Source organism: Battus philenor, unplaced genomic scaffold (genome assembly GCF_028537555.1).
Source record: "Battus philenor isolate CCGP_79_NKW_IND1 unplaced genomic scaffold, ilBatPhil1.0.hap1 SCAF_22, whole genome shotgun sequence".
NCBI classification, from domain to species: Eukaryota; Metazoa; Arthropoda; class Insecta; order Lepidoptera; family Papilionidae; genus Battus; species Battus philenor.
This window is the reverse complement of record NW_027181685.1, coordinates 12,048,765-12,061,720: the sequence shown is the minus strand read 5'-3', so window position 1 is coordinate 12,061,720 and position 12,956 is coordinate 12,048,765. Positions and strand designations below refer to the sequence as shown.

Here is a 12,956-nt window from a genome sequence, read left to right as displayed (position 1 = left end):
GAAATCTGTGGAAGAAAAAAATGGCCGCCGGGGCCTTAACTCTTTTAGTGCCTTACATATTTAATCAATATATGCTAAAAATACCTGTAAAAAAGTACCTTTTTTAAATAATATATACGAACAAGAACATTATTCAACATTTCCATTATAATACACCAATATTGATAATTTTTTATGCACTCTCTTCAGAAGATTTTATATTATGATAATAGAAACATAAAAATTGAATAATTGACAAGATTTGTTTACGAACATGTTTTCCCACGCAAAAACCGTGCAGTCATTTTTTACAAATAAAACAAATCAAGTAAGACCTCTTCACTGCACTCCTATACTAACTGCTGTATACTATACATCGTCGTAAATTTCGTCCTGGAAATTTTTCCAAGCCAAAAGTAGGTTTCGACTAAGTATGTGATTCAACCTTATTTTTTACATCTAGCCAGATATAAATATTAATAAAAATTATTACCACAATTTTTATATGAAAAATATGTGATTAAAGATAGAATGCAATATAATGAATAAAAATACGAAAAAAGAGATTCCTCAAAAGGAGCGCTATTGCGACGCTAGCATTTTTCAAAATCAGTGATAGGTGCGCGACTGTGCTTCTTGGCACTTAAAGGTTTAAGTTTTCGGAGTGAAGACCACGGCCTGGTAAGTCCAGTGTATGATATCTACTCACAAGGAGAACAGACGATCTTGTTAAAGTCGTCGCAAGTGGGTAGATGACTAGCGTTGGGATACTGACTGTACTTTTTTAAATGATCTGAAGAAAGCCTGTATAGCAATGTATGTCTTAAGACTAAAATGATAATGACGATTAATTATATAAAAAAAGTTTAACGTTTATATTCGTTATAAAAAACTTAACGTTGTCATCGAGCGATCAAGATTTTTCGATTCGAAAATTCGTTACGAAATCTTTTCGAAATACACCGATATCAAAATGTTTGGATTAACCTTGTACACACTCGTCGCCTTCAATCAGCGCCTGTAATTGTTCTACCTACATTTCTATATTTATCTATTCACACACAACAGCATGTGTTGAAAATAAAATACAAGGTAAAATGCAGAAGTCGGTTTACAACCAACGATATATAAAGCTTTATAAAACTGTGATTTAAGGAAAATTATAAATATAGATACCTAGAATATAATAGTTGAGGATGAATGTATGGCGAATAGAACGAAAGAGAAAGACTGAGAAAATTGTGGAATGAAAGAAGTAGAAAGATAGAATAAATGATGAACGAAAGAAAAGAAAGTTAATAAAAAAGAGCCTTAAAATAAATAAAGCAAATAAACGACCCTATCCTTCTAAAAGATAGGGGTACGAGAGACTCCCAATAGCGAGGGCCATTGAAAAAAATAACCTTAAAGACATTTTCAACACTCATACAAAGTTTCTGTTTCCTGTAAATAAAAAAACCGTCTGATATTTTCTTTTCGTTTTTCGCAAACCAGGACGCGTTTGAAACCAACATTCCCTTATTTAAAGTTGGCTTATACTAAAATAGAGGAGCTTTGATTTCAAGTCCTCTAAATACATCCATCTATATACAGGATGATTAGTTATCGATATAAAAAATTAAAAGGGTGAATGTATTGGTTATTTATCAGAAAAATTTGAAGCTTTTACATTTATTTAGCATAAAGCGATCACTCTGAAATATATAACAATAATTTATTTATGTATTAAATGCAGATAGTAAACAATATTATTTTTTTACTATATTATCATTACGTTATTTATTATTTCTGTGAACTATTAATTTTTGAATAAGACAGAAAATTAGGTATACATTCACCCCTTTATAGTTTTTATAACTAAAACTAATTACTGTGTATATAAAAGAGATTTCCATATATATCACATTTATTACATGATAGTTATTAATAACAGGTTGTGCAAAAGTAATGTAGTACAAACTATGTTTGAACCGGCAGCCATTTTGTTGTTTAACTTTAAAAAAAGAGCTGTGTTGTTGAAAAAAGTTAACTTGAAAGTGTAAAATTGATTATATTAAATGAAAAAAAAAATAAGACGCTCGTGTGGCCTCTTTTTTTTTTTTTCATTTAATTCTTCTCGAGTTTAAGCATAATTGCGCACGTTTCACGGTATTTCGAATTGCTGCTCGCAAAACCACTAGGTCCAAGTTCAAGATATCTTCTTCATATTTAGCTTTCTAAGATATCTCTAGTAGGGCCAGTTTGCACGAGGCGCTGGGCGCTCGCTAGATTGTTCGTGCATATGGAACATGACGACGAAATTCACGCTGCGTTAGGTCAACAGACTCAAAATTTGTTAAATAAGCAGTAACAATAATACCTTATTTTTGAGGTACGTATCGCTTCATCGCTTATTGAGAACTAATTCTATTTATATTTCCATCATAAATGTAAAAGTTCAGTAACATTTGACACCATTTGTAAAAATGAAAGCACCTTTACATTAAGACATTACTTTTGCGTCACCTGTTACATTTTTACTGGAGAGTTTATTTTAAAAGCGTACACAGCTGATTACAGGGGAAGTGGTTTAAAGGGATAATTTTATAGGACGTTGAAAAAAGTAAACTTTAATACATTATCACATTAGCATCTATAGACGTATATATATACGTCTATAGATGCTCTAACCAACATGACAGATGAGGTATTTTGTTTGGTTTCGGGAGGGAAATCTTCCGGACGTTCAAAATGCCCCGCCTCTGGGGGGAGGACAGGTGTATGTGAGATTCCTACCCACTTAAACACCCGCGGTGAGCGCCCTCTGCGCTATATGGTGGACCGCGGTATCTCCCGGTCAGGATCGCCACGCGGTGTTCCCTCACGCCAGGCTATTTTAGATAGCCCGTCCCGAGGTATGCGTGTATGGTACACGCTACTCCCGAAACCCTCGTGGTGCTATCACGATGGTTCAAGACCACGTCGAACTATCGTCCGCCTCAGAGTCGTTGAAGCTAGTGGGAGTTTAGGGCGGGGGCCCTAAACTCCCACGACTCCGAAGGCCACGTTTATGGTAGGGGAGCACCATTCACCGGAGTGGCGTCGCGAGGCGCGTCCTTGCGTTGACAGCGTCGTCTCCGAGCGGGATCTGGACAGATGAGGTCCTGTCGTGAATAATGAGAGAGAGAGATTATAAAGACATATAAGTTTAAAGATAGTTTATTTAGTAAATACACTTCAGACATATTTATTCATTCAAACACTTTTTATACATTTTATGTATAACGGCGAACTTAATTACAAAGGCAATCTATACCAGTTAACCGTTAGGCGGTGTGGAGATAAATTAATAAAGCTAGGTGAGAAACAAATTTAGAGGGAAAATAATTACATAAAATACCTTATACAAATATAGTAATGGCTACTACTTATTATAATTACATATAAATATCTACATATACCATTTATATAAATATAATAAATAATAAAATTCAACTATCGTGAAAATTTCATCAGCTTGTCGAGCGGAAGGTTTTAAACTTTCGCTTCAAATATTACAAATAAATATATTAATATTTAATAACAATATAAATATATTTATTTGTAACATTAATATTTTTATTTCTGTTACAATATATAAAGTAAAATAATGTTTATAGTACAACTGCCACAAACACTGATCGACAGCCTTAGCTATTTATTTTATTTTCCATGATAAAATATTTGAATTTTTTAAAATTATTCCCGCTTAATTTTATAGGGCAGATTTTGTCTGGCACCATATTTGCTTTGTGTAACGCTATTACTGCAATTCGACTACTTGAACCACCGAGGGGGATGACATAGTGATCATTATCATCATCATTTTAACCACTTGATGTCCACTTTTGGGCACCGGCCTCCCAATAGATATTTACAATAAGACCGTTTAAAAGTGGATTGCATCTCGCATCTTCTGACGACATTGCAAATGAAGGTCAGAGTAAAAAATAAAAAGAGATTGTTTCAAGTTTTTCCCTTGAACATCGTATAATTTTAGCTTTAGAATTACTAATACATTTCCTCTTAAATTTTCTCTCTGTAATAGCTATTAGAGCGAAGGACGTGATCATTAATCACAGGTAGGGCAGACTACAGGTTAAGCCACGAACGGTAGCGGGAGCGAGAAACCGCCCGAACGCAGAGCGCGTGGGCGCGCTAGGGATGTGAACAACAGCTATATTTACACCTTTCTTCATAACACTGCTATTTTTGATGCTAATATTTCGTACGCGTGATTCGAGAATAGCGGCAGAGGTTGATGCTTTTTTTCACGTTATATTTTCGTGGCGTTTAAAAAATATTTTTCTAAATACTATACAAATAATTAAGATAATTAAACTACATAATAAATTATCTCCATCTCCGATGCTTGCTTCTTACGTCGGTGACCTTAAAATAATTAATAATTGGTCGATATGAGAAGTACAACGAAAGAAAAAAATTGGAGAAATTTGCCAGTGTACGATGACAAATTAAAATATCGGATATTAGCGCGTTATAGAGAGGTGCTAATTATTAATAGCGGGCCTGCGCGCGAGCAGCGCACTGCGCGGGCGGCGCGGCGTGGCGCAGGTGCGCGCGCGACGCCGTGCGCGGCTGACGGGCATGGAGCGCCGCCGCCGCGAGCCCCGGCGGAGCCGCCGCGACCGCCCGCGCGAGCGCTGGCTGCTCACGCGCAAGACATGGAAGTACATGGCCGACGCCGGCCGCCGCCTCGTGCCCGACGGCGCCCAGAACCGCAGCGAGGACATACCGCGAATCGAAGCACACTTCCAAGAGCTATGCTCACGGGAACCCCGGTTCTTACTGTGGAGGAAGAGCTCCTACCCCGGAGCGTTACCCCGACCGCGTCGCAACAAACGTCCTCGCGGTGGATCAGTTCGTTCCCGTTCTCCACCACCAGACGTTCCGACTCGTCCCACCGATCTCCTCATCGGGCATACCTCCGGCGGCCGCTTCGACCTCGCAAAACTTCGCCGCGATTTCTTTGCGGCCCCACCACCGCCACCTGCTACCTCCGCTTTTTCACCCCCTGATGACATCGAAGGCGTGCTAGTGGATTTACTAAGGAAATACTTGAGAGTGGAAGACGATACAACCGCGAAATCCTCAGATGAGGAGTTAGTGTTAGCGATAAGAAAGTACCTGAAACGGCAAGCGGAACGCGCACCTAACGATGCCGATGCGGATCCGACGCGCCGTGCTCTTCTCGACGCACTCAGGTCGACCACTAGAGACGATACAGTGCGGGACTTAGTGACTGATAGGAATCTGTTAAGGAGACTCTATCAAGATTTGCGTAAACCTAAACCGTATCGCGGCGCCAGGAGCGGTGGCGCAGGAGGTTCTGGGGGCTACTCCTCCGGCGCCTACAACGGTCTTGCAGGTGGTCGCAGCGGACTACGTACGTACACCTTCGGGACCCGTCTTTTCGACGGCGACGATGCTTTCCGCTCGCCTCCACGATCGCCGCCGCCCCTCATCGAGGTCAGTTCTGAGTCGCTGGAGGACAAATTTTGCGACCGTGGTACTCAGACGCTGCCAGTCCCAGAGGAAGTGCTATGCGAGCTGGAGCGGGCATACCGCGAGAAGCTGGAGGCAGCTACGGCACCTACCAGCCCCACGAGCCCGCCGCCCGAGCGAAAACCAGCGCGCCGTCGCTCCAGCGTCGACCACGACGATGTCTCGCAATCCGTCAGTGACACCATCAAACGGTACTTACGGATGGCGCGAAAGAAGAGCGTGGACTCGGAGAAAGTGGACCGCTTCAAGCGGATAAACTACGACAAAAACCTGCGCAATATAAAGCCTCGACTACCTGGTGATGTTGACGACGATGGGCCGCACAAGGGCTGCCAAACGGAGGAGGGTTGGTTTGCGTCCTACCGGGAACAGGCGTCGAATTACTCGAGCCCGCCGCCGTCTCCGTCGCAGTCGCACTCGTTCCTATCGAGCCTGCTAGGGCGTGGTGTGACGTCAGTGGCTGGTCCCGCAGGTGGCATGCAGAAGTCGCGCTCCTCCAGCAGCGTGGTGCAGAGCGTCAGCAAGCGGCTGTGGAGGACTCGCAGCCGCTCCTCCAGCCGCGTGTCCGCCGCCTGGACGCCTCAGGTCAGTCGCAACTCAATCTTTTTATACTACACTTCCATGATGTAAATTCAAATTCAACATTTCTTTATTCAACATACTTTAGACTACATCTCTTGATGACGTGGTCTACCACTTGTTCAGATATAAGGCCTCAGATCTGAAAAGAACTTCCGAAAGAAACACATCGGGAAGTAAAAACACGTGAAGACAAATACATATAAATTATGAGTTTTATATATTTGTTAATATTTAGCTTATTAGCTGTCAATTAACGTATAATATATACAAAATCAATAGTTTCGGAAATAATAGATAAGATAATGATAATATAGTAAAAGCCTTTCCAAAATTCATGTTACCACATATTACAATTAATCATTGTTTATTGACTGTTGCTGCAGACTTTGTACTCATTGTCATTACAGTTGAAAAAAAGTTTATTGTGACTGATCACTTTTTTGAAAATGATTAAAAAGAGACATAAAAACTCTCAGCTAATAAGTGAACTGTACATTAATCCGTTTAAATCTTTTACATCAATAGTTGATCATACTATATATTTCTTGAAGACAGTTTCTTGTTTCCCAATTGTTGTATTTATCTTGAATAACACAATGTTCATTAATTTAATATTTCATACAAATTCCTTATCTATTGATACTGAAATAAGTACGCGACAATTTATTCAATTATTATCAAATCAGCCGTTGGTCGTTCACTGGAAATAGGCTTCTCCATAGATTTCTAATAAGGCTGGATGGAAGTGGCTTCCGGTTCTTCTGACAACTTTAACAAGACCATCTGTCTATCATGTAGCGTAGAATCTCCCCCCACACGTGGTCACACCAGAATTTTAAAACCACAGCGTCCAATACATATATTAAATCATGTTGTTAGTTGAGTTCACCACAAAACATCAAATTTATTTTACATTTTTTATACTTATGATGTTCATCCAGTTCTGGACTTATGTTCAGAGGCTTATGGCTTGCTCTAAGGTTGTCAAAAGGACTGGTAGGAGGAGGCATGCATCATAAATATATAATAATATATCATTAACTAAACCAGAAGAATATCAATCAACATATTTAAATTCTTCTTTCCTAAACTAGAATTTGTGTACATATTTTGTCAATGTATCTTTATTGATAAATGCACGGTCAAAATGTTATTTCTTCGGTTGTCTTTTCTTCTTTTGAGTCGATAGATGTTCAATACAAGGCAAAGATTTCTCAATGTCGTTGGTCCATCTAATGGGTGACCTATCCATGCCGCGTTTACTGGCTCGTGGTCGCCACTTAAAAACATACATATATATATATATGTATGTGTGTGTGTGTATATATTTATCATTATCTTAATAATCATATTTCGATTTTATATTTTTATGTTTATTTCTTAGAAGATAGAAGTAAATATGAAAAATACACTAAAATATAAACATGTGTTTTACAAAAATATTTTCTCGAATAATATTTTTGCATAGTTCGAAAGTTAAAGTAGGCATGTCATATCACACATAACAGACACTTGATTTTTACTTATTTAATTCATTTTTACTTTGATGTAAAAAGTATATTAAGTTTACTCAATCTAAACTCAAAGTTTTTGAAATCAAACCTTTTTTGTGTCCATATGAATGAACTAGAAGAGATTGGACTCTGATGTAGTGTTCTAAGATATCAGATCATTTTGAAAAAGTGATTTCAACAAAATATTTAAGTAATTAACATATCAAGGAGGCTTTTAGTAACATCACAATGTTCTAGTTAAGCACAGTATTGAGAATTCAAATTTTCAAAATCACCACTACGATAGAAACGTAGATTAGTATCAACAAACATTCGAAGCGACCAGATGATTGAACGATGAAGGACATCGTGCATCTTCATTCAACATCACAGACAAAACAATGAGAAACATAAAAACTTTATTTTTTACCCGGCCGTGCAGACTAAACAGATGGACTGATTGAAATGTACTTTGTTTTGTGGAACGTTTGATCATCAAACGGAACTCTGCACCTCTGTTCTACCTGACAGTTTAAACTGCATTTTTTTACAGCTTAAAGGATTTTTAAGAATGAATTACTCCTACTATAGTATTAAGGCTATTTGTGAAGGTGGTCACAAACCCGCGTAGCCTTGTATTTTAAGTATATTAAATAGCCTTTTTTTTAATTTCAAAACGTGTTAGTAATGATATTATATAACTGTGTAAGATATATTAAAGATGGTGAAGGTGAATACATAGCTCATTTGTTGTCAAATAAAGTATGGCACATACCCGTCCAAAATTAATAATTTTAAGAAATAGCGTTTTCAAAATTCTATCAATGATAATTAAATATTGTTTACTATATATCATCAGACTCTGCACTGGTAGAAGTCATTGCCAGTGGCATTCTAGTAGAAAAAATAAATTAATGTAGCATTGTTTATACAGGCTGATTGGAGATGTAGTTAATACCTTTGCTTTTGCTTGCAAATGAGCTATACATTCACCACTTTAAAGCTTTTATACCTAAACTAATCATCCTATATATTTAATTATTATTTGAAGTTAGTATAGATAAAAAAATCCCATTTTGGAAAAGTGTTAACTTCACTTATTTTTTTTATTTATATATATATATATATATCAGAAAAAAGATCTAATAACATTTTGTATCAAAAAGTATTATCGTAAATACTGTAGTTATGTAATAAATTTCTTTTTATTTATTTTCTGGGGTACTTTATATATAAAAGTCACTAAAAATAATCCTAATCCCTAAAAATTAAATAACATAGGTGGACAAGCTTCCAGAAAGTTCTTTTTTTAAAAATGGAATTTTGAAAAATATCTTAAACTTTTACGCAATTAAATACGCATTAAAAAGGTTACATATATAGGTATTAAAAATTACACAAATTATATATATTGACAACATTTAAATAGCGATATAAAACATATGTTGAGAATTCAAGAATTAAAAATAAAACGTATATATTTTACGCACTTTTGATATTTTTTTTTCATTTTTATTGACAGCACCTTGCAGTAATTTTTTGAGACGATATTTAATACTGAACGGTATATTTTTAATGACATCATTTCTGGGGCCTATCTTTTACTCATATCTTAGGGTATAATGAGCGTTTTATTTTTTGCTTTTTTCTCTTCTATTTTTTGTCCTTTATAGGCAAAACTTGTGACCTTTATTTCGCCTGATGACAAGCGATAACAAGGTCTACGATGGCAAATGACACTTAAGTGCTGGAAACAATGACTTCTTTTCTCCTTTCAAACTTTTTCTTATATCTTTCTTCATAATTTCTTTTATTCTTTTTCATTATTAACATTTCTTATTCTTTACGATTCTTTTAATATCTTAAATATAGTACATTCCTTGTTATATTTATATTTGGTTTTTGTTTTACAACTGATCAGTATTTGAAATACACACAAATAAAATCGAGAGGTACAAATTCTTCAGAGTATGCCAGGCGGACTGCTCGTGGGCTATCCTGCTATATAACATTCTTAAAGAAAATTCAATTATTCTCAAATATTGCAAAAAACTAGCTTCCTCGTAAAAGGTATATGTTTGACTCCAACTCAATGCTAATGTGAAAATTATCTAACAAATACAATTTTGACATATATGTTATTTGGACACCTAGCATTAATTGCTACGATCATAATTAGTTATAAGATAAAATTGAACAAATCAGCGGAATATACTTTTGTTTAACTTCACTTGTATCCACATTTGTATTATTTGTTATTAACATTAAGTTTTACTATCTATTGTTTATGTATTGTGACTGCTTATTTTGCTAATTGTCTTACAAGAAACGATAATAATCAATTATTGAAGCTTTATCTACATTGGTGTAGTTTATTCGCTACTTCACTAAGCACTAATAATTTCTGTAGTGATAGTAATGATAGGCAGACAATAGTAACCGACCAAGGAATAGTTTCATTCTATCTGCTGTCCGTGTTTCGGAATTTCTTTCTTGCTCCTGATTGAATAAGCGCTGCACCTATAATATTAATTTATCATCATTATTTCAGTCATTGGAAGTCCACAGCTGGACATAATCCTTTCCTAAGCAAGAAAAGGCAATAGTAGTCGTGCAACAAAGTGCACCGCCCGCCAGCCCGCTGATAAATGCGTATGCGGCAAACAATGCGAATCACACAACCGCCACCGTCAAATTACTCAACACGTGTTTCACCCCTCCACGGGGCATCTTTAGGAGTTATGTTACACCGATTGTGTAGCTAGATGGAGTGGCTAAATATTGGTCCTTTTCTTGCTTAGGATGGACTTCCGCGAGGAAACGCCTGATTCCAATTAATAATCCTTTCCCATAGATTTCCATGGAAGTGACATTTCAGCAGATGGACGCCCACTGCATGGTATAGGCCACCCCTAAAGATCGCTTCGATAACCAGTTCTGTGCGATCCATATCAAGCGACTTCTCGCGATTTCACCTGTATCATCCTACCTAGTGTGGAACATACCCATGTCGTCTCTACCGGCTTGTGGTCGCCACTCGAAAACCATTCAGATTGCGCACAATTATTAAGTTTTTTTGGTTAACAAAAAAAGTAGCCGACGTAGTTCTGCCGATTAGCAGTAGCAGTGGAGAAAGTACAAGGCGCAAAGCAGTTGGTAGCTAGGGTTAAGGTCCTGAAGTGGGGACCACCAGAAAGTGGGTACGTCCCACGTAGCGCTTTCTGGTGGTACGTGTGAGACATCTTATCAATGTTTATATTTCAAAGTATATACACCAATACCTCACTTTGCGTCGTGGTTACGTTCCAAAAAAAAAACACGACGCAAATTGAAACGCCGTAAAGTGAATTAACATTTTCTATAGCAAACCATGTAAAGATCGAAGATAGGTTCCAGGGTTACGAAAATACAACTTTTTTAAAAAGAAGATTGAACAAAGTAAACATTTAAAAAACAAAAATAATCTAAACCTACCAATAAATAAATTGGAAAAATATATACCTTTTTTGTAACCAGAAACAACACGTTAAAATTTAAATATTTATTATTCTCTTTAAAAAAAGCACAACAGACTACGTAATTGAAACTGAACTTTAAAATTAGCAAAACGAAGTAAAAATAAAACTGTATTAAAATTGCGTTGATTTTTAATTTGAAACGGAATCCCCGAGTTTTGATGGCATGGCGTAATTAGAAACAAAATTGTTGTCATCTTTTGGGAAAAAAAGATTTTTTTTTAAAAAAAGTTAAAGACTCGAACCCAAAACAACTCAACCTCGAAAATCTAACGACGCACAGAGAATTAGTACTAATTAAGCAGCGACGCAACTTCGAAAAAAACGCAAAACGAAAAGAGCCAAAGCGAGATATTGGTGTACGTATTTATAGTTTCTTTTAAAGTATTTTTGAATCAAATGTAGACAATATAGTACATCGCAGCACTTTAGAACGAATATCATTGGACTTTGTACCGACTAATACAAAATACCACATTACTTTTCTCGTGAATCGAAAAATAATTTCTCCCACAATCATAAATCGAACGCCTATCGACACTCTACGCAATTCTCATAGATCCCACGTACACTGCCCGTTAGAAACATTCTGCAAAGAAAATAAAATGTAATTCGTTAAGAAAGAATAGCAAATAAAAGCGATAAATGTTTACAATCTCTTTTTTTAACCTTTTTGTTTTGGGCTATTTTTTTGCATTCTCATGACGTACGTATCTCTATAAATGTCCAAAGTGAATAATAATATAAATAAACTAATTAATAAGTGCATATATTACTAAACATTTTTATTATTCGTATATGAAAAAATAAAAAATGATCCATTAATTTTTATAAGAAATAAATATAGGAATTTACATTACAAGATATATAGTTATGTATAAAAATATATTAACAGAAAGATATACAATTTTGTTTATATGTTCATATACAAATCAAAGTGCCGTAGAACCCTCGTAGCTATTAAAGGTAATCTCGTAGCGATCACATATCCACTTACTTAACCTTAAGTTACGTTGCCCTCTGTTCTGGGAGATTTTAAGTTGATTTTAAGTTTAGATATTTTTATAGTGTAAACGATTAGGACTTTAATATTATAGTTTTGTACTTTGTACACAGATAAATTTCATGGAAGGTTTAACTAAAAATATCGACACTTTGCTAATTTTATATCACGTTCTTTTACTTTTTTTGGCTCACTCCTTAAAGTGGCCGTTGTATGACGTTTAGGGATACATATTGAATATAATACATGAATAACTTATTTCAATTATTTATTTATCAACAACGATAATTTGTTTTGTAAAAAAAGATCATCCATTTAGATAAATCATGATGGCCACATGTGTATGAATGAAATAAAATAAAATTGAACTACTCTAAAATTACACACTTCAACTTAAAATACACAGTTATTGGCGTGCCAAAGGTGGCTTGATCTGAGACAATAAATTCAATAAAGTTTGTAAATTAAAAAAAAACCAGCGCGAGTCATTTATTTCACGGGTCCTCGGAATTTTTAACGAGAAGTTTATAATGTCGCAATATATCTATACTAATATTTTCTTTGACCACAAATACATCCAACATTATTTTAAAAAATGTATACTATTAGTTTTCGTCTTTAAAATTAAATAAATCATTTATGACACAAGGTATAAGTACAACTGGAGAGATTTAAAAATGTTATAGAAAAAAGTATAATATTCTATCCAAGAATACTATACTGATGTTAATGCGTGGAATTAAATGTTGTTAATGCTTACTCAGGAAGCTAATTATTGTCGCGCACTCTTTATAAAACTATTTTTTTAAAGAGCTAATGTTGATTTTCTCGCCAGCTTCT

General features: G+C 35.7%; 1 protein-coding gene across 1 annotated transcript in view; it reads left to right on the top strand.

The window, feature by feature from the left end:
• Nucleotides 1-2,791: 2,791 nt before the first annotated feature.
• LOC137923618 (uncharacterized) overlaps nt 2,792-12,956 on the top strand; it is an 87,950-nt gene continuing 77,785 nt past the window's right edge. Inside the window, exons 1-2 of the mRNA XM_068766835.1 lie at nt 2,792-2,873; nt 4,523-6,108. Of these exons, the coding sequence (XP_068622936.1) occupies nt 2,792-2,873; nt 4,523-6,108 (1,668 nt within the window). The remainder of the gene's footprint in view (nt 2,874-4,522; nt 6,109-12,956) is intronic.